This window comes from Oncorhynchus mykiss, chromosome 2, assembly GCF_057628025.1.
Source record: "Oncorhynchus mykiss isolate SJ-2025 chromosome 2, ASM5762802v1, whole genome shotgun sequence".
Lineage (NCBI taxonomy): Eukaryota > Metazoa > Chordata > Actinopteri > Salmoniformes > Salmonidae > Oncorhynchus > Oncorhynchus mykiss.
Window position 1 is genome coordinate 8,825,173 of NC_143023.1, and position 23,677 is coordinate 8,848,849.

The 23,677-nt window shown below is 44.4% G+C and overlaps 2 protein-coding genes across 2 annotated transcripts; both read right to left on the minus strand.

Moving 5' to 3' along the window:
* Positions 1-4,231: 4,231 nt before the first annotated feature.
* On the minus strand, positions 4,232-13,497 carry hacl1 (2-hydroxyacyl-CoA lyase 1). Its single transcript, XM_090187429.1, has 17 exons — positions 13,211-13,497; positions 12,568-12,672; positions 12,426-12,466; positions 11,887-11,967; positions 11,653-11,725; positions 11,388-11,465; positions 11,125-11,219; positions 10,706-10,818; positions 9,577-9,712; positions 8,933-9,038; positions 7,731-7,814; positions 6,718-6,819; positions 6,477-6,631; positions 5,423-5,581; positions 5,152-5,259; positions 4,816-5,002; positions 4,232-4,705 (listed from the first exon to the last, which is right to left on the minus strand). The coding sequence occupies exons 1-17, from the start codon at positions 13,259-13,261 to the stop codon at positions 4,673-4,675; spliced, it is 1,707 nt and encodes a 568-aa protein (XP_090043555.1). The 5' UTR covers positions 13,262-13,497; the 3' UTR covers positions 4,232-4,672.
* Positions 13,498-15,709: 2,212 nt separating this feature from the next.
* On the minus strand, positions 15,710-19,961 carry LOC149984814 (uncharacterized). The gene has a single exon (XM_090187440.1). The coding sequence runs from the start codon at positions 19,812-19,814 to the stop codon at positions 16,194-16,196; it is 3,621 nt and encodes a 1,206-aa protein (XP_090043566.1). The 5' UTR covers positions 19,815-19,961; the 3' UTR covers positions 15,710-16,193.
* Between the last annotated feature and the right edge of the window lie 3,716 nt (positions 19,962-23,677).

Here is a 23,677-nt window from a genome sequence, read left to right on the forward strand (position 1 = left end):
TTTTTTTTAATGGTTGCATACACATTTTTGACCAGAGTCAATACTCTGTAGTTAGTGTCAGGGCATCTGGTTGGTCTGACATGGGGCTGGGAGTCAGGGGTTTGTCAGCATCCCCGAGTAGAGGAGTCTCCTCTGTCGTTGACAGTGATTGGATGGTTGGTGTGTGGTGGGGAGCAGACTGACAGTTACGGAAATTCTGTTGACGTTCTCTCAGGAAGGAAGAGAACACATTGCACAGCAGTGGACCTGCATCAAGCAGAGAAAAGACTCTGTCAGCAGGCAGCTGCTGACAAAGTGCTGTGTCTGTCTGTACTATTTCATGTATTGGCAGGGCATAAATATCCTCAGAGAGACAGAGTCTTGAACTGAACACACCACAGCTAGAATTGTCATCAACTCCCCCGGATTTGGCCTAGTCTTCTATAGTCAGCCTGATGGTCTACCTCACGAGCAGTATCATTATTCTGGGACTATTTTGTAAATGCCCTAATCAACTGAAAAGCAAACAAAGGAATTGTATGATCTCTCAGAATGAGGTGTGTGTGTGTGTGTGTGCGTGTGTGCGTGCGTGCGTGCGTGCGTGCGCGTGTACCTGAGGCAGAAGATTGAGGGCTCAGGTTGTGGCAGGGAGCCATGGGTACAGGACAGGAGTAGGTAAGAGTTGGCTGCCGGTCTGCCCTCCCCTCTCCGTAACTCAATTACCATGTCATATTTCACTCCATGATTTCATTAAGGTTCATTTGCCTGCAGAGATGCCCAAGTAAAAGCTTACTTCTGCTTTTCTTTGTCCTACCACTCTGGGTTCCCTAACCAGACCAATGTGATTTGTGGGCAGAGTACAGATGTCTCTCTGTAGATGCCTTTAGAAATGCAGCCCATTCTATTATCTTAATGAAGAGTTCTGAAGTTGATAAAAGAATACAGAGGCCATTTTGTGCTCTGTGTGACCCTAAAATATAATTTGAGAGGGACAGTCTGGGTGACCTTCATCAGTTTATCCTGGGAGGGTGGGGGGCTTCGACCTCTGACCCATCAGGATGCCTGAGTGAGACAGGACTGGTGGCAGGTCATGAAATAATGAACACAGTCACTGGCCTTTCGTTCCCACAGAAAAGTGTTGTGGAAATTCAGTACTGAGAGAGACTTGGTCTTAGTCATTTCTTCAAACAATCATCTTTATTTAACATAAATTAATTATTGCAATAATGAGACCGTCAGCCCACCAGTCTTGACTGACTGTTAGGCTGAGAGTCTAGCCTTTACAGACAAAGCACAGTTTTTATATAGCTGATAACAAGATTGCTTAGTCAGTCACTTCTAACCTTCCCATAAGCCACCTTGGTTATCTACACAGGATGGTCTTTTACTTAGTTTCCCAGATGCCAGGAAGATGAGACAACATTATTCTTAATTCTTCCAGGCTCTCTCTATCTCGAGTCACACAGACCACATCTTGTCTATAGAATGCTAGCTTTTAGGTTTTTATCACCAACACAAGTCCGGAAGTTATGTAATACATGTATCACTAGCCACTTTAACTATGCCACTTTGTTTACATACTCATCTCATATGTATATACTGCACTCAAACCATCTACTGTATCTTGCCTATGCCGCTCTGTACCATCACTCATTCATATATCTTTATGTACATATTCTTTATCCCCTTACACTGTGTACAAGACAGTAGTTTTTGAATTGTTAGCTAGATTACTTGTTGGTTATTACTGCATTGTCGGAACTAGAAGCACAAGCATTTCGCTACACTCGCATTAACATCTGCTAACCATGTGTATGTGACAAATAAAATTTGATTTGATTTGATTTGGGAAGGTAGCAAGTTCAAATTCTCGAGCTGACAAGGTACAAATCTGTCGTTTTGCCCCTGAACAGGCAGTTAACCCACTGTTCATTGAAAATAAGAATTTGTTCTTAACTGACTTGCCTAGTTAAATAAAGGTAAAAAAAAATATATATATATATATATATTTTTTGTCAGCTTCAAGCTCTCTCTCGTAGAACCCATGTCCTCAACACCCAGACTAGCTGCAGGGTGCTAGAGTGGAGACCATAAAACACAGCATTAGCAGGACAGAAATATCTTACTGTTTGTTAAGTAAATAATTGTTACATATCCAACAAATAAGGTGAATACATCATGTTTCCCTCACAAAAGAGAAAATGTGTTATTTGAGTGCAGGTTGGGGTGGAGTTTAGTTACGGTTGTAAGGGGAGGAGGGCGTGGGGGGTGACTCTGGGCTGGGGAGGCCTCAGGGCAGGAAGCAGGCAGGGACCCAGCTGTCCTCCCAGTCCCAGTGGAAATCCCTGACCTATAGAGAGGAATGACAGGCATGCAGGGTGCTGCTGGCCAGGCAGGGACACAGCCACACATTGAAAATGCATGCATGCACGCACGCGCACACACACACACACACAGGCCTTATTCCAACCAGTGGAGGTCGGTACTGTTTAAGATGAGGGATGATTTTTTTTTCTATTACAGCATATTGGATGACTGTCATTCATATTCCGTTCACCTATCTCAATGTAACATTGATAGGTTTAGGATACTCACATTTACCCTATAGCCATCATGAGGATGCTACAACCTAGCCTATGAGTGAAAGTTTACAATGTAGGTGCACAGGTCGAGAGAAATTTCAGTAATCAAGGTGACAGACAGTGACACATTCAATACCGCCTTGCACACTCTTGCCTGCATCGAGCTGATCTAGGGTGTAATCATTAGCCCAACAGTTGCAAACAAGAGTTTCTATTGGAGAAATTCAGGTATGTTTATCCCCTTTTTGTTCTGTTTGCTTCTGTTTAAGAAATGTTTTTTAACAGAGTAGGTAGAATGAATACACCCACTCACACAAACACAGTTCACTTCCATAGCAGCCACACACACAGTGTGACTTTGATCATTGGCTAATTCCTTCTTGCATCTACGCGCTCTCCTCCTCTCACCTTTCCCTTCACTTGTGGACTTCAGTGCACAACACATCAGCTGTCAGGCGAAAAAAAAAACATTCCAAGCCAAACCTTCATATCATAACCGCTACACACAGCCTACATCGTTGTCACCATATTAGCTCACGTCAAGTCAACATGGCTACTAGAACTAACACGTTAGTAAACCCGCTACAATAATGCACTACAGTGTGTAGTCAGCAAGCAGTTACACTGGCGGCCCCAGTGGCAATAAATTCATAAAACCAAAAGCTTACCTTGACTTGGAAGAGTTCCAGTGTTGCATAGTCATAGCTAGCTAGGTAACATAGCATCCCTCTCTATTTGAGCCAGGTGTTTGAGTAGGCTAAACTAGCTAGCGAAGTAAGTGAAAGTGGAAAAAAATATATAGCTAGCTCTCTCGCTTCATTTTTTAAATAAATTCCTTTGTTTAGCTTCAATTATTGTCTTTCTCTTTGAGTCAACTACTTACCACATGTTATGCACTGCAGTGCTAGCTAGCTGTAGCTTATGCTTTCAGTACTAGATTAATTATCTGATCCTTTGATTGGGTCAACAACATGTCAGTTAATGCTGCATGCTGCTCTGATAGGTTGAAGGAAGTCCTCTGAAATTTGTGTACATTTTTGGAAGGGGGTGAGAACCATGACCCTCCTAGGTTTTATATTGAAGTCAATGTACCCAGAGGAGGAAGCTAGCTGTCCTCCAGCGACACCAAAGTGCTACCCTACAGAGTGCTGTTATTGCTACTGTCGACCTTCATTGCAACACTGTATTTTAATAGATTATTTGGCGACATTAATATATTTAGTTTTATCTAAAAAGGTTCACTTTAATGTTTCACTGTTTTTATGTTTATGAAATTCACTGAGGAGGATGATCCTCCCCTTCCTCCCGAGGAGCCTCCACTGATTCCAACCCAATGTCACACAGACTGACATTGCACACATTTCTCATTAACCAATGTCAGCCATGATGTTTCCTTGACAGAGGAACCCTGAAGAGGGGTAAGAGGTTAGTTTGAGGAAGGAGTTGCATTGACCAAATGCTACACATGAGCTTATTTTCAGCTGGAGGACTTTGTAATATCAGCAGTTACCTGGGTACTGTTGGGGAAAAGGCACACTGACTGAGGGACTGGAGAGATGAACAGGACACAGAATCATTTCCTTTACTTCAAAAGGAAGTGGCAAAGAGTCCTCTAGTCTACTGCTCTGAAAGACATTGAATTTTCTAAAATAAGTACTAATATCTTTCAGTTTGTCTGCAACAAAGTTTATTTTCAAGGACACTTGTACAAATATAGTAAACAAGCCAAAGACAAATATTATACCTGACATTTTCTCACAAATCTACATCTTAATCATGGTATAAATTTCCAAAATCGAAAATGTAATACTACCGTGTAGTAAATGTGACTTGATTAAAACATTTCATAGAAACATGATTCTTTTTTAGATACAAAAACACATGCAGCCTTCTCATGGTCGAGAGAGGAGCTGTCAGTCTCCAAACATCACGTTATAGAGAGAAACTTCACTGACAAGGGCTGCATACCAAATGGCACCATATTCCCTATTTAGTGCACTACTTTTAACCAGGACCCATAGAGAATGAAACTTATAGAGAAGAGGTTGCCATTTGGGATGTACCCAATTTGTCCATCAGGTGGCAGAAGGAAGCAGGTCTTCCTCACTGGCCTACAGGTTGGAACGAGTTAGCCATGGAAACTCCTAAGAGACAGAGACAGACCATGGACAGTCAGTCGAACTGGATTTGACGTCCAGATTTGAATTTGCCTGGTATAGACATGGGTGTCATGTCAGATTTGTCCTGTAGTTACCTGTTGCTTCCTGTCTGAGGAGGGGTCTATGAGGACGTTGAGGAGACTAGGTCTCTCCCAGTCACTGAGGCTGAGCTGTAAGGCACTACGCAGCTCCTCCTCTGTCCGCACCAGGAACCCTCGTCCTCCGAAGGCGTTCATGACCTCATCATAGCGGGCTTCAGGCAGCAGGGTCACAGGGGGGGCTCTGGAGAGGAGAGGGGAGAGTGGAGGGGGGAGAACCGAGGACAGGATGACCAACATACCATCACTGGAGGTAATCCTGACCTTGACATAACCAGTCAGAGTAGGCCCAGTCCCAAATTGACCTATAAACCCAAAACCCTCTGTACTCACACAGTGGTGAGATCTCCCATCTTCCCCATCATTTCCCACGTCTCTGCATCCACACCGCTGTAGATCCCGTTGTTGTTGACCACGATGATGACCACCGGGAGTTTATACCTGGTCAGAGGGGAAAGCATCAACGACGAGGGGAAAGCATCAATAACGAGGGAAAGCATCAATGACTAGGTTAGGGGGTTGACACTTTAATTATCCTATGCACCTGACCAGTGATTACTACAACCACATTTTGCTATGTGAGAGAGACCTTGACTGTACCAACCTGCACATGGTCTCTACCTCCATCCCAGAGAATCCAAAGGCACTGTCCCCCTCCACACACACCACCCTCTGGCCTGTGTTCTGGTTCCTCTGCACTGTTGCAGCCGCGATGGCAAAGCCCAGACCCACACCCATCGTCCCAAAGGTGCCAGCATCCAACCTACACACACACACACACACACACGGCTGTGTTAATAAGAGCTCAGAGTGTGTAAAAAAAGGTATCTTTGTTTGTGTGTGTGTGTGTGTTAAGTAGGAAGCAAGGAACAATATCTGGGGGGGTAAGATACTAAGAGAGTCCATCTAGTCAACCTGTCAGGCAGTACTACATTGGGAAGTCAACCTGTCAGGCAGCACTATATTGAGGAGTCATCTAGTCAGCCTGCCAGGCAGCACTACATTGAGAAGTCATACAGTCAACCTGCCAGGCAGCACTACATTGAGAAGACATCCAGTCAACCTGTCAGGCAGTACTACATTGGGAAGTCAACCTGTCAGGCAGCACTATATTGAGGAGTCATCTAGTCAGCCTGCCAGGCAGCACTATATTGAGGAGTCATCTAGTCAGCCTGCCAGGCAGCACTACATTGAGAAGTCATCCAGTCAACCTGTCAGGCAGCACTACATTGAGAAGTCATACAGTCAACCTGCCAGGCAGCACTACATTGAGAAGACATCCAGTCAACCTGCAGCACTACATTGAGAAGTCATCCAGTCAACCTGCCAGGCAGCACTATATTGAGAGGTCAGCCTGTCAGGCAGCACTATATTGAGAGGTCAACCTGCCAGGCAGCACTACATTGGGAAGGCATCCAGTCAGCCTGTCAGGCAGCACTATATTGAGAAGTCATCCAGTCAACCTGTCAGGCAGCACTACATTGAGAAGTCATCCAGTCAACCTGTCAGGCAGCACAACATTGAATAATCATCCAGTCAACCTGTCAGGCAGCACTAGATTGAGAAGTCATCCAGTCAACCTGTCAGGTTCCTGGACAACAACAACTAATTCCTACTTGCCTACAGGGAAAAGACTTGTGTGAGGCGGCATGCCTTGCCTGTGTCGAGGAAGGTAGTTGTTCAACATGGTACGCCCAATGTCCATGGTGTTGGCCCCCTCACTCACGATGACACAGTCGTGGGGCAGCAGCTGGGAGATGTGGTGGAACACTTGGTAGTAGTTCATGGGTGTTGTTGACTGAAGAGCTAATGCCTGGAGAGAGAAACACAATCAAATCAGGGGTGGTAGATAGGCTAACTTGCTTAGGTCACAGGTCATAGACGCACACACCAACACACCTTTGTCATTGTTGCGTTAGCAGCCATCTTCTCTTTCAATGTGGTCCACCATTCTGTATCAGCTGGATACTTCCAGCCATCTTTATGAACATACTCTAGGATCTGAAAGTTAAGATGAGGAGTAGAAACTAAGCAAACTGAATCAAGTACAGATGTACGATCTTAATTTGAGCACCCTGTAGCAGGAGAACTTTCCTGCAATGCAGGACATGTAAAATGTGTTGTATATTTGAGGTTTAAAAAGGCTTCTGAAGTGTTTACTCTTATACATTTCAGACTTGATTTTCCCCTATGAGAAATGTATCAACCCCTACAGAAAATGTCAAATTATTATAATCCACATAATAATTCACATTCCTGTTGCTGCAGGATTATTTTCCTGCCTGTAGCAAACTGGTTCAAATAAGATCCTACATCTGTACCAATTCAATTCCATATATACTTTGCTGAAAATCAAATAGTTGTTACAGACAGGATAATCAATGCTTGTTTCTTTGAAAAAATACATTTGTTTTAAACATTTTTTTTTTTTGTAAAGTGTATTGAGACTAAAATGAGACTTAAATGCACTGTAAATACAGACCACTGTGCATACCACCAGGACCCAGCAATACAGTAACATACAGATATGGGGCACATATTAGATGCCTGCTTGACAATAGCATTGACATCCCCCAGGACTGAGTTGTGTTACCTGCTTGACAATAGCATTGATATCCCCCAGGACTGAGTTGTGTTACCTGCTTGACAATAGCATTGATTTCCCCAGGACTGAGTTATGTTACCTGCTTGACAATAGCATTGACGTCCCCCAGGACTGAGTTGTGTTACCTGCTTGACAATAGCATTGACGTCCCCCAGGACTGAGTTGCGTTACCTGCTTGACAATAGCATTTATATCCCCCAGGACTGAGTTGTGTTACCTGCTTGACAATAGCATTGACGTCCCCCAGGACTGAGTTGTGTTACCTGCTTGACAATAGCATTGACGTCCCCCAGGACTGAGTTGTTACCTGCTTGACAATAGCATTGACGTCCCCCAGGAGAGCCGCAGCAGGTTGCATGTTGTTCCCCATCTCCTCTGCACATAGATCAACCTTGACATAAATAAAGTATGTGGAACGTTACTACAACATACCAGCAACACAACGCATGACAGGAAGAGCACCGTGCGCGACACATGACAGGAAGAGCACCGTGCGCGACACATGACAGGAAAAGCACCGTGCGCGACACATGACAGGAAGAGCACCGTGCGCGACACATGACAGGAAGAGCACCGTGCGCGACACATGACAGGAAGAGCACCGTGCGCGACACATGACAGGAAGAGCACCGTGCGCGACACATGACAGGAAGAGCACCGTGCACGACACATGTAACAGCAGCTGGAAGACCGGCCAAACACAACAGAAATAACCAGGTTCCACCACATAATGATAAGGCTAACACACACACACACACACATACATATATATACACACACATACATATATATATACACACACATATAAATATAATATAAATATAAATATTATATATTGGTGGTGTGGTATATGGCCAATATACCATACAGGCCATAGCCATGGTAAATTGGCCATAACCACAAACCCCTGAGGTGCCTTATTGCTATTATAAACTGGTTGCCAGCGTAATTAGAGTAGTAAAAATACATGTTTTGTCATACCCATGGTAAACAGTCTGATAAACCACAGCTGTCAGCCAATCAGCATTCAGGGCTCAAACCACCCGGCTTATAAAAGACCGTTTAACATGGGTAATATTTTCACTGTTAGAATGTGGTGGTAACCAATTTATAATAGCAATAAAGGACCTCTGGGGTTTAAGGTATATAGCCAATATATCACGGAATAAGGCCTGTATCCAGGCACTCTGCGTTGCATCGTACATAAGAACAGCCCTTAGCCATGGTATATTGGCCATTTACCACACCACCTTACAGATGTACTGTACAGCACTATGACAGCCATGACATTATTTAGACAGACCACAAGAGACTTATAGAGAAGCTTATATAGGTAATAGACTAAATCCAATAGACTGACTCAAAGACATTTATACCTGGTTACAATGATGACTATGACATGACCTGTGACTAGGGTTGCAAAATTATGGCAACTTTCCCAAAATTCCCAGAAATCCCTGTTGGAAGATTCCAGAAATCAGAAAATCTGACTGGTGAACTTTGACCTACCTGGATGACCTTTACATGGGGGTCAAACCTGGGGGGAAGGCCAAAGTGCAGGATCCAGTTGAGCCTGGCACCAAGTAGGACCACAACATCAGACTGGAGCAGAGCTCTGCAGTCCACACCAAGACCATAGAACCAGGAGGATAGGAAGAGAGGAAGAGAGGAGGAGTATAGGAGGAGGAGGGTTAGGAAGAGAGGAGGAGTATAGGAGGAGGAGGGTTAGGAAGAGAGGAGGAGGATAGGAGGAGGAGGGTTAGGAAGAGAGGAGGAGGAGGGTTAGGAAGAGAGGAGGAGTATAGGAGGAGGAGGGTTAGGAAGAGAGGAGGAGGATAGGAAGATAGGTGGAGGAGGAGGATAGGAAGAGAGGTGGAGGAGGATAGGAAGAGAGGTGGATAGAAAGAGAGAAGGAGGAGGGTTAGGAAAAGAGGAGGAGGATAGAAAGAGAGGATGAAGAGGGTTAGGAAGAGAGGAAGAGAGCAGGGAAAAAAACACAATCAGATTAAACAAAATGTGATGAAAAGAGACTAGTTATAGATGGGGATTTCAGGAAGGCCCAGAGTTCTCCTGGTCTGTTCATCCTGGTCCTACTTATACAGTCAAAGGTCTGTACATGAATATGATGCCAGCTGAGAGAAGGAGTGGCTGACCTGGAGCGGGCAGCAGCAACACAGTTGGGGTGGTCGTCAGGCAGCACCCCTTTACCCATGGGGGTGGGCAGGAAGGGCAGGCCACACCCCTCCACCAGCTCCCTCAGAGCCCCCTCTGCTCTTCCATGGGCTGCACCTGCAGAGGGAAACAGACAGAGGGCACCGCCACACTGATATCAACAGACTGACCTTCCCAGCTGGGATGCATTCAGCTGAACACAACGTTGTGCAATGTTCTGATAAAAATATAGCATGTAGAACAAACATGCCTCTCTGACAGGTAGAATGAATAATCGTGTCCACAACTTTTGTCTACTGAACGTGGTCCTGTTTTCAGCTGAACCCTGGTACAATGCTATAGATGTTACAGTGCATTTCAGCTGGCTATTGATCCCTCCTGGACAGACAGTAACATAGCTGGTAGTAGCGTCTGTCAACAGACTGGGGAAAGGGGATACCTAGTCAGTTGTACAACTGAATGCCTTCAACTGAAATGTGTCTTCCGTATGTAACCCTCTGAATCAGAAAGGTACGGGGCTGCCTTAATCCACATCCACGTCTTCGGCGCCCGGGGAACAGGGCCTTGCTCAGGGACAGAACGACAGATTTTTATCTTGTCAGCTCGGGAGATTTGATCCAGCAACCTTTCGGTTAGTGGTCCAACGCTCTAACCACTAGGCTACCTTCCGCTAACGAGGAACTCTGTTCTGGTACGCTGATTTTTCACTACTGATCATTTGGACAAATCACGATTTCACAGGTGCTCGCATCTTTTCAATGTCAGAAGGGGATGGGGACATTTGGCCCATAAACTTGCCTGAAACTTGCAGAAAGTTTCTGTTTAGGGGGGGGGGGGGGGGGGGGGTGAAGAGTCACGTTTGTATCTTTGTATCTTTCTCTTAATATCTCCCCACAGAACTGAATCAAGTACCTGACGCAATTCCACAAGATGTCAGTTCTGGGTTTGGCTATTAAAAAGCATTGCCTAACTTTCCCAATGATAAGTAAAGGCTGTTTGGCCTACCTTTCCCAATGATAAGTAAAGGCTGTTTGGCCTACCTTTCCCAATGATAAGTAAAGGCTGTTTGGCCTACCTTTCCCAATGATGAGTAAAGGCTGTTTGGCCTACCTTTCCCAATGATAAGTAAAGGCCGTTTGGCTCCTTTTAGAACAGCCAGTGCTTCTGTGATCGCCATATGGTCAGCCATACTCACTGGAGGAGGTGGACAACAGGGCACCTCTCTGACAAAGGAAATAGGAAAGAATTGGTCAAACATTAAACATGTTACCTATCAACTTCATTGCATAGGTAAATAAATAATGAAGGTCTATCTAGGCTTATTGCTATTCTCTGATGAGAATACTTTGATATAGTGCTATATTTTCTAACTAATTTAACAAAATCTGGTAATTTCTTGTTCACTTCAGACGTTAAAAGGTAGAACAAAATAAAATCAAAATGGTGATGTGAAGTCAGAGGTATACATATTCAACAGTAACACATTAGTATACATTTTAAATGGATGAGAGACAGTGATAGCCACCAACCTGACTCTGCTCCTGTCCACTTTAGCATTGACCATGTCCCCAGATATGTCTACGTATACAGCACCGGGACGTCCATACATGCTAGTGCGTACTGCCTAAGACAGACCAAATACCCTTCCATTCACTATCAATTAAGGCTGTGTTCTTCTGAAGCACTTAAGTTACCTTGCTAAGCTGGAAAATTAGAATTCAGAAAACAATTGCAGGTGATACCAAATGATATGAAGAGGACTAAACATAGGGAGTCAGAGGAGACTGTATACCTTCTCTACCACTGAGGAGATCATATCCAGACTGCTGGGCCTAGCTGAGAACTTACTGTACAGTCTGCACGCCTCCACCTGACGGAGAAAGAGAACCACAAATAACAAATGATGTCTTCTTTCAGCAATTAAACTGCTAGGACCAGTTTCCTGGACAGAGATTCTCTATTGAGTTTGCTTTTTAGGCCATGACTAAGCTTAATCTGTGTCCGGGAAACCACCCCCTAATGTTCAATAGTCAGAAACCTCATGGTTGAATTAGTACCTGTGGAAACTCTTGAAACGCCCCAGTGGTCTCCTGGTTTTGATCGGAGGAGCCTCCAATAACAATCACAGGCCTACAGAGAGAGTGGTATCACACAATGACATCAACTGACAAGCGGAGATAGTTTGGAGTCCTCAGATCATTTTTTGCAGTGTAAGGATAGCATCCCTTCTTTTGAAAGGAAGGACCACTACATGAGTAGAAGGGCCTTCTGTTTGTAGAGTTCTAACATACCAGCAGTTCATGTTAGCGTTGGCCATTCCACCAAGAGCATGGATGAGTCCCGGTCCAGACACAACCAGACACGCCCCTGGACTGGAGAGGAACAGACAGACAGGCAGACAAACAGGAAGATAAGCAGACAGAGAGGAACAGGCAGACAAACAGGAAGATAAGCAGACAGAGAGGAACAGGCAGACAAACAGGAAGATAAGCAGACAGAGAGGAACAGGCAGACAAACAGGAAGATAAGCAGACAGAGAGGAACAGGCAGACAGGCAGGAAGATAAGCAGACAGAGAGGAACAGGCAGTAAGACAGGAAAACAAACAGAGACAGATAGAATTAGCAATGTAAAACAGCTATGAAACTGACCCTCACACACAAGTCTGTGTATGGCTAGTTAATATCCCATGGTTTAGTATTGTATGGAGAGAGTAGTCTCCCTAGGCAGATGGGTTGCTTCCCACATTAACAATGTATGGAGATAGGTCAGGGATTTCAGAGAGGAGAGACAGTATCTCTAGAGCCCTCTTATAATGACAATCCTCCTACCGTCCAGTGAGGTAACCAACAGCAGACGCAGCATAGCAAGCCTGTTGGATGACACACACCACATCAGTATTACTGGTGTACCCACAACCAATTCACATAAAAAATGTCATGGGAAGATTCCTAAAAATAAAAGGTGGCTTACGGCTTGTTCATTGCGCATTCCCACATACTTGATTCCTGAGGCTTGAGCTGCCATAGCCACTTCAATGACTGGAACACCAACTATTCCAAACATATACTCTACATTCTGCAGAGAGATACATGTGGATACAGTTTGAATTGTTACAGTGTAGTGTAGATGTTCTTTGCATTGACACACACTTTGGCATACATCAACAGGGGTGTTAACATATGCTATTCCATATGTTAACAAACATCCACATAAACATCTAAATGTTTTGCTACACAAATATTAATAGTTCGCTATATCATTTGCTCACATCGTATATAGACTTGTTTATACTGTATTATTGACTGTATGTTTGTTTTACTCCATGTGTAACTCTGTGTCGTTGTATCTGTCGAACTGCTTTGCTTTATCTTGGCCAGGTCGCAATTGTAAATGAGAACTTGTTCTCAACTTGCCTACCTGGTTAAATAAAGGTAAAATTAAAAAAATAAAAAAATAAAATACCAGTGCAATGACCTTTGACACACTTTCACAACTCCTAGTGCTACATTGTCACTGCCAAGGACATGATCAGCGACGAATATATTATTTACCAAACCGTAGCAATACCGTTATACAGTGTAATACTCTTTTATATAAATTGCACATATCTCACCTGAGCTTTTAGTGCCTCAGCAATGAGCTGAGCGCCTGTCACATCTTCCATTATTACTGTCCAGAAATCTGTTAGTGATACTCAATAGCTTATACGTCGTTTTTAGATCTCTTGCAAATCATTGGTTTTTGTCCGCATTACAAAATGCATTATATGAGTAGCGACAATCGATAGATATTTCGATAGCCACTTACTCCACAGAGTGCAAACTTGAGTGACTGGACGACTTCTGGCACTGCTGCCCAAAGCATGACCCGTTTATGCGACTTCCGGGTTCAGGGCCAATCACATGAGCCGTACGATAGTAGTTATGAATATGTATCTTTTTTTATTGCAAGAAATACAAAACAAGGTCTCATTATGTTTTTATAACTGCACTTATACTTAACTCAATTAAATAATTATGAGTGTATGACTTGAGTGTATGCATTATATATATGGGCTTCATAGAAAGTGTAACAACTGTTCTCTGTTCATCTTGTTTTAAAATTGTTAAAATAAAATGTACATTTAAAACAAGAAACAAAGAAAACACATTTTATGATTTTTAATAGGTTCAAAAAGTTGGTTGAAAATACACTTGCACTTACAAGAGCTTACATGGTTCTCGAATGAATCAGGTCTCTGCATATAAATACTTAGGGATATGGTTGGATGATGAACTGTCTTTTAAAATGCATATTGACGAACTTTATAAACGGCTAAAAATCAAGCTAGGCTTCCTCTATAGAGACAGGACATGTTTGTCCTGTACAAATAGAATACAAATTGTGCAAGCTACTTTTATGTCTGTTATAGATTATGGGGATATTATCTACATGCATGCTACGGCATCAACACTTAAATCGCTGGATGCTATTTATCATTGAGTACTTAGGTTTATTACGGACGCTAGCTACAGAACTCACCACTGTGTTTTGTATCAAAATGTGGGTTGGACTTCGCTGTCCATGAGACGAGAATATGTTCTCGTGTTTGTCTATGAAGCACTTCTGAATAAACTACCATCTTATTTATCATCACTCATCAATATTAGAATTAGAATTCCTAAAACCAGGTCTCAAGCATGGATTACGCTTGAGGTCCATGCGATTTCCACAGAGTTGGGTATGGCTGCCTTTTCCTGTTACGCTCCTTGCCAATGGAAAAGCCTGCAGACTAAACTTACATTTGAGACTCTTGTCCCCCTGTTGCCCATTTTAAATAATTATTGGAGGATTTTTATTTCTGTATTGCTTGTAACTTTCGGGTAATGCAAGTTATTGTGCTGTTAGGGGAATAACCTGTGTGCAAACGTAATAATCTGCTGCTGTATTTTTGTGTTATCTGTGATGGTCTTGTTTGTCTTGTGTAGTTTCTTAATCATTGTAGCTAAACTGAATGTGTAACATGTCTACGCAGGGCCCAGCTGTAAAAGACACCTTGGTCTCAGTCTGTGTTCCTTGTTGAAATAAAGGTATAATAATATGATCCATTCATGGCTTTAGTTGTGTCTTGATCATGTGAATAGTCGACGGAGTTTTCTCCTATATGTCTGTCTTTATGTGACGACATCTTTTCTGTATTAAAATGTGATTTCCACAATCAATAATCATAAACAGTGCTTCACTATAACTATGTTTGACAATGTGGTACCATTACCTTGCACAAACAGTAAGACGACTATAGACAGAAATCCATGCAGTAATGTTTTATTAAATAAAGGCTCTGATTAAAATAGTAATAAAATCTGGCATTTGGCTAATTCTTCTTCCCAAAAGCTTCTCTGAATGGTTTGGAGACGGCTCTGGAGATAGCTCGTAACACCCTGACTATGAGAGGGCGTTTACGGGACTGGGACTCCTGGGGAGCAGGGGCCAGTGTGGTTGTCAGGTCCTCTTTGGGTGGGGAAGTGGATGGAACCTCTGGAACCTCACACTCAGCATCTGTGAAAATAATATTTCATAATCAGAAAATGAATGTGTGTATCTGTCTGTCCGCCTGTATCTGTAGTCACCGTTTTAACAAGCTGGCCATAGGGTGATACATCAATATGACATTATCGATGCTTATCACTTACCCTGTGAAATACGAGTCTCTCTGAGACGTTTGGTAGGCAGAGAATCCTGTTCAGGGTGGCTCTTTGGTTCCCCCTTTGTCTTGAACAGCTGTTGACAAAACACATCAGGACAACTGAGCATGTGTAAAATATATGGCATGCATCCCAAAAGGCACCCTATTGGCTACTTAAGGCACTACTTTTGACAAGGGCCCATCGAGCTCTGGTCAAAAGTACTGCACTATATAGGGAATAGGGTGCAATTTGGAACACATCCATTGACTCTCTCTCTCTCCCATGTGTATTAGGATTGTATTACAGCGGCCTCACTCAACCTCCTAAAGACAATGACAACAGCATTGTTCTAATGCAGAGACAATAGGGGTTTAGTGAATATGTAGGGTACATTTCAGCCCTGCGTTACAGAGGTAATCTAAAGACACTGAGCCCTCTACCTTAATCCTGATCTTTGGAATCTTGACAATTTTGTGTAGGAAATGCCACTTCCTGTTCTTCTTAGTCTCTTCCCCCCTGGCAGAGGGAAGGCGGGCCATGCCGTCAGCCTTTACATCAGCCGGGCTAAGGCCCCTGGCAGGGAATTCCTCAGTAGCATTAAGGTCAGCCACAATACCATGAGTGATGTCACTTGCAGCATTGCTGGTGTCTGAGTAAGAAGAGCAAGCTGGTGTGACCGACCTGGGTACAATAACTGGGAGAAGAGGACGCAACAATGGAAATCAGTCACTGTGTCCCAAAAGGCCTTCTCTTCCCTTTATAGTGCACAACTTTTGAACCGGGCCCATAGGGTCTGGCTCTGGTCAAAAGTAGTGCACTAAATATGGAAGAAGGTGCCATTTTGGACGCAAACAGCAAAGTTCACATCATAAAATGCAATGTAGTGAGCATCATGTTACAATGAAGTCCTATGCAGATGAAGAGGTACTTTCACTTACCATCCTCCATTGCAGACTTGGACAGATCAGTCAGGCTGTCCATCACCATGTCTGTCATCAACTTGATGACCTGATCCAAAACCCTGTCAGCGGTGGGTGGCATAGGCCTAACCAAACACTGCCCCAGGAGTCTGCTAACAGAAGTCTGGGCAAAGCTGTAAACGAGCTCTGACGCATCGTGCTTTGACAGCTTCCTCAGTGCTGGCTTTGGCAGAGCTGGTTGAGAGAGGCTTCTGTGGCCAGTCGTGGATTGAAGCTGGCGGCTTATGGTTATCTCCTGAATGAGACCATGGACCTTTGCGATCAGGTTGCCAGACGCATCTTGAAGGGCTTCAATTGACAGGAGTCTATCCAGATTTTCTTCTGCTGAAGTCATCTCTGGGTCGTCTGTCTTCAATGTGTCCATTATAGTTTTCACTATGAGACTGGTGTCAGATATGTTTATTTCTTGTTGATTCACAAGCGCTGACTGTGAACCTGTCTTGTCCATTGCGTTAGAGGTATGGCATTCTGTCCTTGTGATCTCATTGGCAGCACTCATGTCAGGCAACAGGTCAAGGCTCTCCAATAGAGAGTCTAACATGTTAGTGGTTATCAGACGCTCCTCCCTTGCATTCTGCCCAACAGATGAACTCTCAGAGTTGGCCAATCTGCACTTGATCACATTTAGGATCAAGCTGAGCGTCTCCTTTGCAGTTTTGCTAAAGCCTTCTTGGCTGACTGCCACTGTTCCGTCTTGTAGAGCCACAAGAGGTTCACAACTTGCACTCAATCCACTACCATGGAGAGGAGAGGTTCTCTTCAAACTGGTGTCGCTCACAACTGACATACTCCTGGTAGGCAGAGTGACATCCTCACTGCATGTGTCAATTACATGGTGGTCTGTGGAGGAGCCACTCGAAGACACAAGGGCTTTAGACCTTTTAGTCAAACTGAATTTTGAAAATGGCTTCTCACTTCTCACAGACGGAGGGCGGCTCCTGTCCTTAACAAGAGCAGTGTCAGGGGACTTTGAGCATCTGAGTGTCTCCACAGGGGTGGAGTCCAGCACATCTTTGGCTGTGGTGACTGACACGGGTGGAAAAGACAAAAAGACGTTCAGTCTATCCTTTACTCTGTGGTACATGGTTTGAGCAGCATCCAATAAGGTGTCAAAGACAACTCTGGGATTGAGCTGGGACTGCAGCTTTTTCTCTCCTAGTGGGAAGGAGTCTGCGTCCTCCACTGTGTACTGGGATAGACTTTCAAGGTCTTGCATGATCATATTCACTATATCTTCAGTTGTAGAAACCACATGGTGTGAGAAGGTGCTGCTAGTCATGCTCTGTGGCAAAGAACAGTTGGCTTCGCTAGCAGCTCTGAGAATGGCCTCACGCACAATCAGTTTGGCCGTAGCTTGGAACTCAGCACTGTGAAAGCTCTGGATGGAAATGTTAGAGGATCTGCTGGCTACACTACGAGATCGCGTGAGCCTGGCAATCTTGGCTGACGTCTCGTCACTCGAAATGGTGAGGCTCTCCAATTTCGAAATTATAGAGTCCAACTTCTGGTTGAAGTCGAAGGATGCATTTGACATGCTCTCGCATTTGACTTCCTTTGAAGTCTCCACCCTCAGCACCGAGATCACCTGTTTGATGACCCCTTTAGTGCAGGTGTCGAGGGTGAGCTGGTCGGCTGAGGACATTGAAGAGGTATTACTGTCTGTCTTCTGTACAGGAGATACCTCCACAGTGGTCTCAGTTACAAGTAGTCCAGTGTCATATAACTCAATTTGCACAGGAGTATTTTTTCCCTCAGTGAGAAGGTGAGAGGTGAAAAGCTTCCTCAGTTTGTCCAGGGTTTTGGTATAAATCTTCTGGGAACCTGAACTCACTTCCATCCAGAACATTTTGCGACCTGATTTCGTACGCATGGAGGTCTTATTGACCTCAGATACCTCATGCAGGTCGGAAATAATTCCACCAAATAGATCAGAGGATGCATCCTCAATATTCTTAGCGGAAAAGCAGACAGACAGAACTTCTGACAGTTTCCCAGTGTCGGTTTTATCCAGCACGCTAGTATATGTCACAGCTGCATCCTGAATGACCTGAGTGATGCATTGCTCAGCTTTGACAATATACCCCTCCACTGGTTGACCATGGAGGATGTCAACTTTATCAACAGGGAGCACATTCTGAATACTCACATTCTCCTCTGATGGGGGTGGGCTGTTGAAGATAATGCTCTCAGTGACCATGTTAGAGGAGGCGAGAGATGAGTCGAGAAGCAGAGACCTGTATATTGTCGAGGTGGAGATCTCTGGGTGCTTAATCATAGCAGCCTCCTCCAAAATGGCCGACGGGCCCTGGAGGATGTCAGAAATATCCATGTCCTCAATGCTCTCTACCAGAGACGATAGTAGGTCTCTGGCTGACAGGTCGGTTGGTCTCTGGTTCTCGAGCTCCATTTTGATTGCTTGACAGACCGTTGCTGCAGCAACAGCAGAGCTACAACACAACTGCTTCAAGGTGGAGTCAGAAATAGATGACAGATCTGTCATGGACATGGTGGAGAGTTGACTCTCAGAGACAAAGGGTCTGAGTTTGACAGACACCTGTCTGATCAAGTCCCCAGCAAGAGCTCTCATATCTATTGCTCCACTAGCTGAGTTGTAGGAGCAGGCACTCTGTGGCCTTGACGGGCTCCTGCTATCCAAAAATCCTGTTATCCCAAAAACCTCAAGTACAAGATCCACAACATCGGATGACACTTCTGACATTCTGTTGTGGGACAGAAATTGACTTGGATGAACGGTGCCTGCATTCAGAGTCCAGTCGCAAACAGAGTTGTCGGACTGACTCTGGACTACTGGAACTAGACAGGTTTCATTTGGACCTTGGCCAAAGAGTTCTGCCATTTTGAGCAGAACTGATCTTAAGACCTTTGACTTGGAAATGTTCAGCAGTGGGTCGTTGATGGACAGTCTGGTGGACGGTCTGCTAGCCGATCTCTGAACAACTAGGCTTTGTATTTCTGCCGAAACGGCAGTGAGAAAATAGGTCAAGGGGCTGGTCGCTCGTCCCTTGTTTCCTCCGTTGGCTTTAGCCTTAAAGATGCTATCTATGATGATGACTATAACCTGTCCAGCCAGAGGACCCAATATGGCCTCAAGCTCCCGCTCTAACTCAAGGGGAGACTTGTAGCCGTGCGCAATATGCTCTATGGCATGGGAATACATCTTAGCAGACACCATGCTTAGCATTTCTTGGGCAAACTGCTGACTTGCTGAGATACTACCAGACAGCGGACCTAGAGTTCCCTGACTGAAACTTCGCATTAGCTCAGCCAATCTGGAGTTGAGAAGGTTCATAACCAACTCAACAATACCCATCATAAACCTGGTGTCCGTTGGTATTTTGACAGGTCTGTATTTCTCCCGTCTACTCCAACTGGATGACAATACGATGCCACTCTGCGACTGGCCTCTCTGGACCATGTTGAAGACAGAATCCTCAGAGATTCCAAACACAGAACTCAGTGGTGCCGAGTGGGGTCTGTGTCTCATCTCTCTATCACCACCCTCAGGTGAGGAGACATATCGCTCTTCGTCATCACTCAGCAAAGAGGTCATGGACCTGCAGAATGCACAACAGAAATGAATAGTACATGATAACAAAATACAACATATGATCCAAGAATTTGGAAGTACCTAAGTAGTATTTCTCTCTAGGTGGATCTGGAATGGATATTTGTACTTATAACAAGGGACATGGGAATAATGTTTTTAGAAAGACCTACAAGAAGAGGAGGGGAAAGGGGTAAGTACCTATGAGAGGAGGGGATAGGGGTGAGTACCTGTGAGAGGAGGGGATAGGGGTAGGTACCTATGAGAGCAGGGGATAGGGATAAGTACCTGTGAGAGGAGGGGATAGGGGTAGGTACCTGTGAGAGGAGGGGATAGGGGTAGGTACCTATGAGAGCAGGGGATAGGGGTAAGTACCTGTGAGAGGAGGGGATAGGGGTAGGTACCTATGAGAGGAGGGGATAGGGGTAAGTACCTGTGAGAGGAGGGGATAGGGGTAAGTACCTGTGAGAGGAGGGGATAGGGGTAGGTACCTATGAGAGCAGGGGATAGGGGTAAGTACCTGTGAGAGGAGGGGATAGGGGTAGGTACCTATGAGAGGAGGGGATAGGGGTAGGTACCTGTGAGAGGAGGGGATAGGGGTAAGTACCTGTGAGAGGAGGGGATAGGGGTAGGTACCTATGAGAGCAGGGGATAGGGGTAAGTACCTGTGAGAGGAGGGGATAGGGGTAAGTACCTGTGAGAGGAGGGGAAAGGCGTGGGAGTTTGTGTGCTGCAAGTAGTTCTTGAACTGGTGCGTCTACTGGGTCCACCACGAAAGCTGAATCTGACGCTGCGGCCAAGAGAGGTCACTTCTCTAGCCTCATTACTTCCTGATCCAGAAGAGCTCGACGAATCAGAGAGCCTGATCTGCATGGTGAGGTCAAGGGCGGGAACGACCACAGTGGATGTAGACTCCATCACCCAATTTGTAATATCCATGCACCTAGCACTAAACTCATCTCTGCTCATCTGAAATGTTAAAAGACCATACAGAGTTAGTTTGTTAACGGAGCTGCACTGCTGCACCATGTGTTTACTCAAGCTAGTCAATTAAAGCAGTGGTTCAGGATGTTCCACAATGCTGGAAAGGAGGGGCCTGAGTGAAAAAGTTTGGGAACCTCTGAATTAAAGGTCCTGCACGATTTCCACCAATAGGAGTTTGGAATGTTTGGTCCATCTTACCAACATGAACTACTTTAGAAGTGACTATAACTCACCCCGGCATGCATATTCTCACTCAGCAGATTCCAATGGCTGAAAAGTAAATAAAAAAAAGGTACACAAATAAACTACATGACACTACCTCTATTCTCTTAGATTACGGTATGGATGGACCTCTACGGAACTAGGCCACATCCAAACATCCCTGATTGGTCCGTTGAGTCCCTTGTATTTGCCCGAGACACCTCACCTCCTTCTCTAAACCCATAGGACGAGATGGTCAAAAGGGAGGGCTTTCTCATCCAATGGGTTTTGAGAAGGAGGCGAGAAGAGAGGACTCGAGGAGAATGCAATTGAGATTGTCCCTATGGGTACGTCCCAAATGGCCCCTATTCCTTAAATACGGAACTATTGTTGACCAAGGCTCTAATAGGGAACATATCTAGGGGATGCACAGGGAACCAAAGAGCAACTAACCCATCCTTCATGTCCTGCACAAAGGTGTGTAGGTCTGGGTAGCTTCTCTTTCCCCTGCTGAGGGTGAGGCTGGTCTGGGAGGCTGCAGCCTTGCGGGTCATGGTAGTGAAGGTCACCACTGCAGTCTGATGGGGACGACAGAAAGCAGACTTAGCCTGGAATTCAATCAAATTCGCCATGCAGTGTTAACGTAATGTCTGTTTACGAACTACTGTCTGCGTGCACAAACAGACATGTACACACACACACACACTGTTATCTGGAAGCATTTACCTTTGCCACTCGTTCAGTCTCCTGGCATTGAGATGGCCCGGCTGTTTCTACATCATCACTCTCCTGCATGACACTCTCTTCTTCGACCTCCAGTGTCAGAGTTGATGTGGATGTCTTCAGATCAACCCGATTCAACTCACTCTCTCCTTCGACCTCCAGTGTCAGAGTTGATGTGGATGTCTTCAGATCAACCTGATTCAACTCACTCTCTCCTTTGGCCTCCTAGATTAGAAGACCTTTACTAGCTCAAGCTTGGACAATTCATTTGTCATTTTAATCGTCAATGCGTCATTAAAACACAAAACATCATACCTCCTGTGACTGAGATGGGATGACAATGGCCTCGTCCAACTCACTCTCTCCTTCAACCTCATGTGACTAAGATGGGATGACAATGGCCTCGTCCAACTCACTCTCTCCTTCAACCTCCTGTGACTGAGATGTGCCATCTGTCTTCAGATCAGCTTCCTGCATCTCAATCTCTCCTTCAGCCTCTAGTGACAGAGTTGGGATATCTGTCTCTAGAACAGCCTCTTCCAACTTGGTCTGTCTCTCAACCTCTCTGTGATCTTTATCAGATCTAGATACAGAAAAAGGAATCTCTCTAAGGTCACTATAAAATCCCCAGAACATCATGCCAGGTGTACAGTTCAGTTTACCAGTCAAATTGCCGTGATCAGAGGCTCTATCCTTTCTAGTGATTCTATTTCTATGGTCACATCATAATGCATCATCATATATATGCTTGTGTCCAAAATAGCACCCTATTTCCAATATAATGCACTTCTTTTGGCCGGAGCCCTATAGAGTGCCACAGGAATGAGTCATAATCCCCATAAAACATAGTAGTCAAACAGGGAAATGGTTCCAATCGTTTTTACACCATACACTTTTCCCATAGTGGATTTTAGAAACACTTAAAATAAGGGCTGTGTTTCAGGTAGGCTTACCCTGGTGTGACATTTTGATAACTGTAAATCTCTCTAGGACAAGGTGACCTTTATCAATATATTTGCCTGTATTTACCCCCCAAAAATGAAATGCTAATTATCTGCTAATGTGGCTATCATAAAGAACTACAAATGCCACGATGATCATGCTGATCGAGGCAAAGGTAAGAATCTCTTGATTAACTATCTAATGTTAGCTAAATTTAGTAATTAATAAATTGGCTTCATTTCTTTAAATGGCCAATTCTGTGAACTGTTTAATGCAAGTTTTAAATTGACACAAAACCTGTTAGCAAAGGTGTCAGCTAGAAATGACGTTTAGGAGCTTGCAGGGATTTGTAGTTTTGCATGTCTACTTTGATGCTAATTACAAATTTCGAATCTGAGAGTAAATAGAGCCAAATGTATTGCTAAAAGTCACCTTGTCCGTGACAGATTTACATGGTTCTAAAAATGGCACACCAGGGTAAGCCTACATGAAACACAGCCCTTATTTTATGTGTTTCTGAAATCGCCTATGGGAAAAATGAATGGTGGAAAAACGATTGGAACCATTTCCCTCCCTGTTTGACTGCAAGGTTTTATGGGTATTATGACACCTAAAAAGACGGGTTGGTTGTTTAGCAACAAAACTGGCATGTAACTGGGTAAAATAGACAAAGTAAATAGACAGGGTTCGCTTAGAACGTTGACAACATGTAAACTATATTTAGTCTCTAAATGTTACCGGCAAACAAATACATTTGCATAATGAGCACTTGCTAGCTGAGGTTTAGAGTCATAACAAGATACACGCATTCCGGCCATTGATGAGCGAGCGCATGTTTTTCATGACCAGCCAACCAGTGTATGGATCTTAGTTAAAAGTAGTGCACTAGCCTACATAGGGAATAGGGTGCCATTTAGGACGTAAATGTGAAGGTGGTGTCATAGCCTTTGACCCTAGACCCCCATTTGACCCACAACAGATTCTACTGTACCTTTAGCCAACTCTCATGACTCCCCGGC

Bases quoted from the DNA above. Each gene is read 5' to 3' on its own strand.
- hacl1 (XM_090187429.1), bottom strand. From the start codon at position 13,261: ATGGAAGATGTGACAGGCGCTCAGCTCATTGCTGAGGCACTAAAAGCT. The intron at 11,726-11,886 runs GTATGTTAGAAC...CTCTCTCTGTAG, and splicing joins AACGCTAACATGAACTGCTG to GCCTGTGATTGTTATTGGAG. The intron at 9,713-10,705 runs GTAGGCCAAACA...TTCCCTCTGCAG, and splicing joins TTTACTTATCATTGGGAAAG to GTGCAGCCCATGGAAGAGCA.
- LOC149984814 (XM_090187440.1), bottom strand. From the start codon at position 19,814: ATGACCTCTTTGCTGAGTGATGACGAAGAGCGATATGTCTCCTCACCT.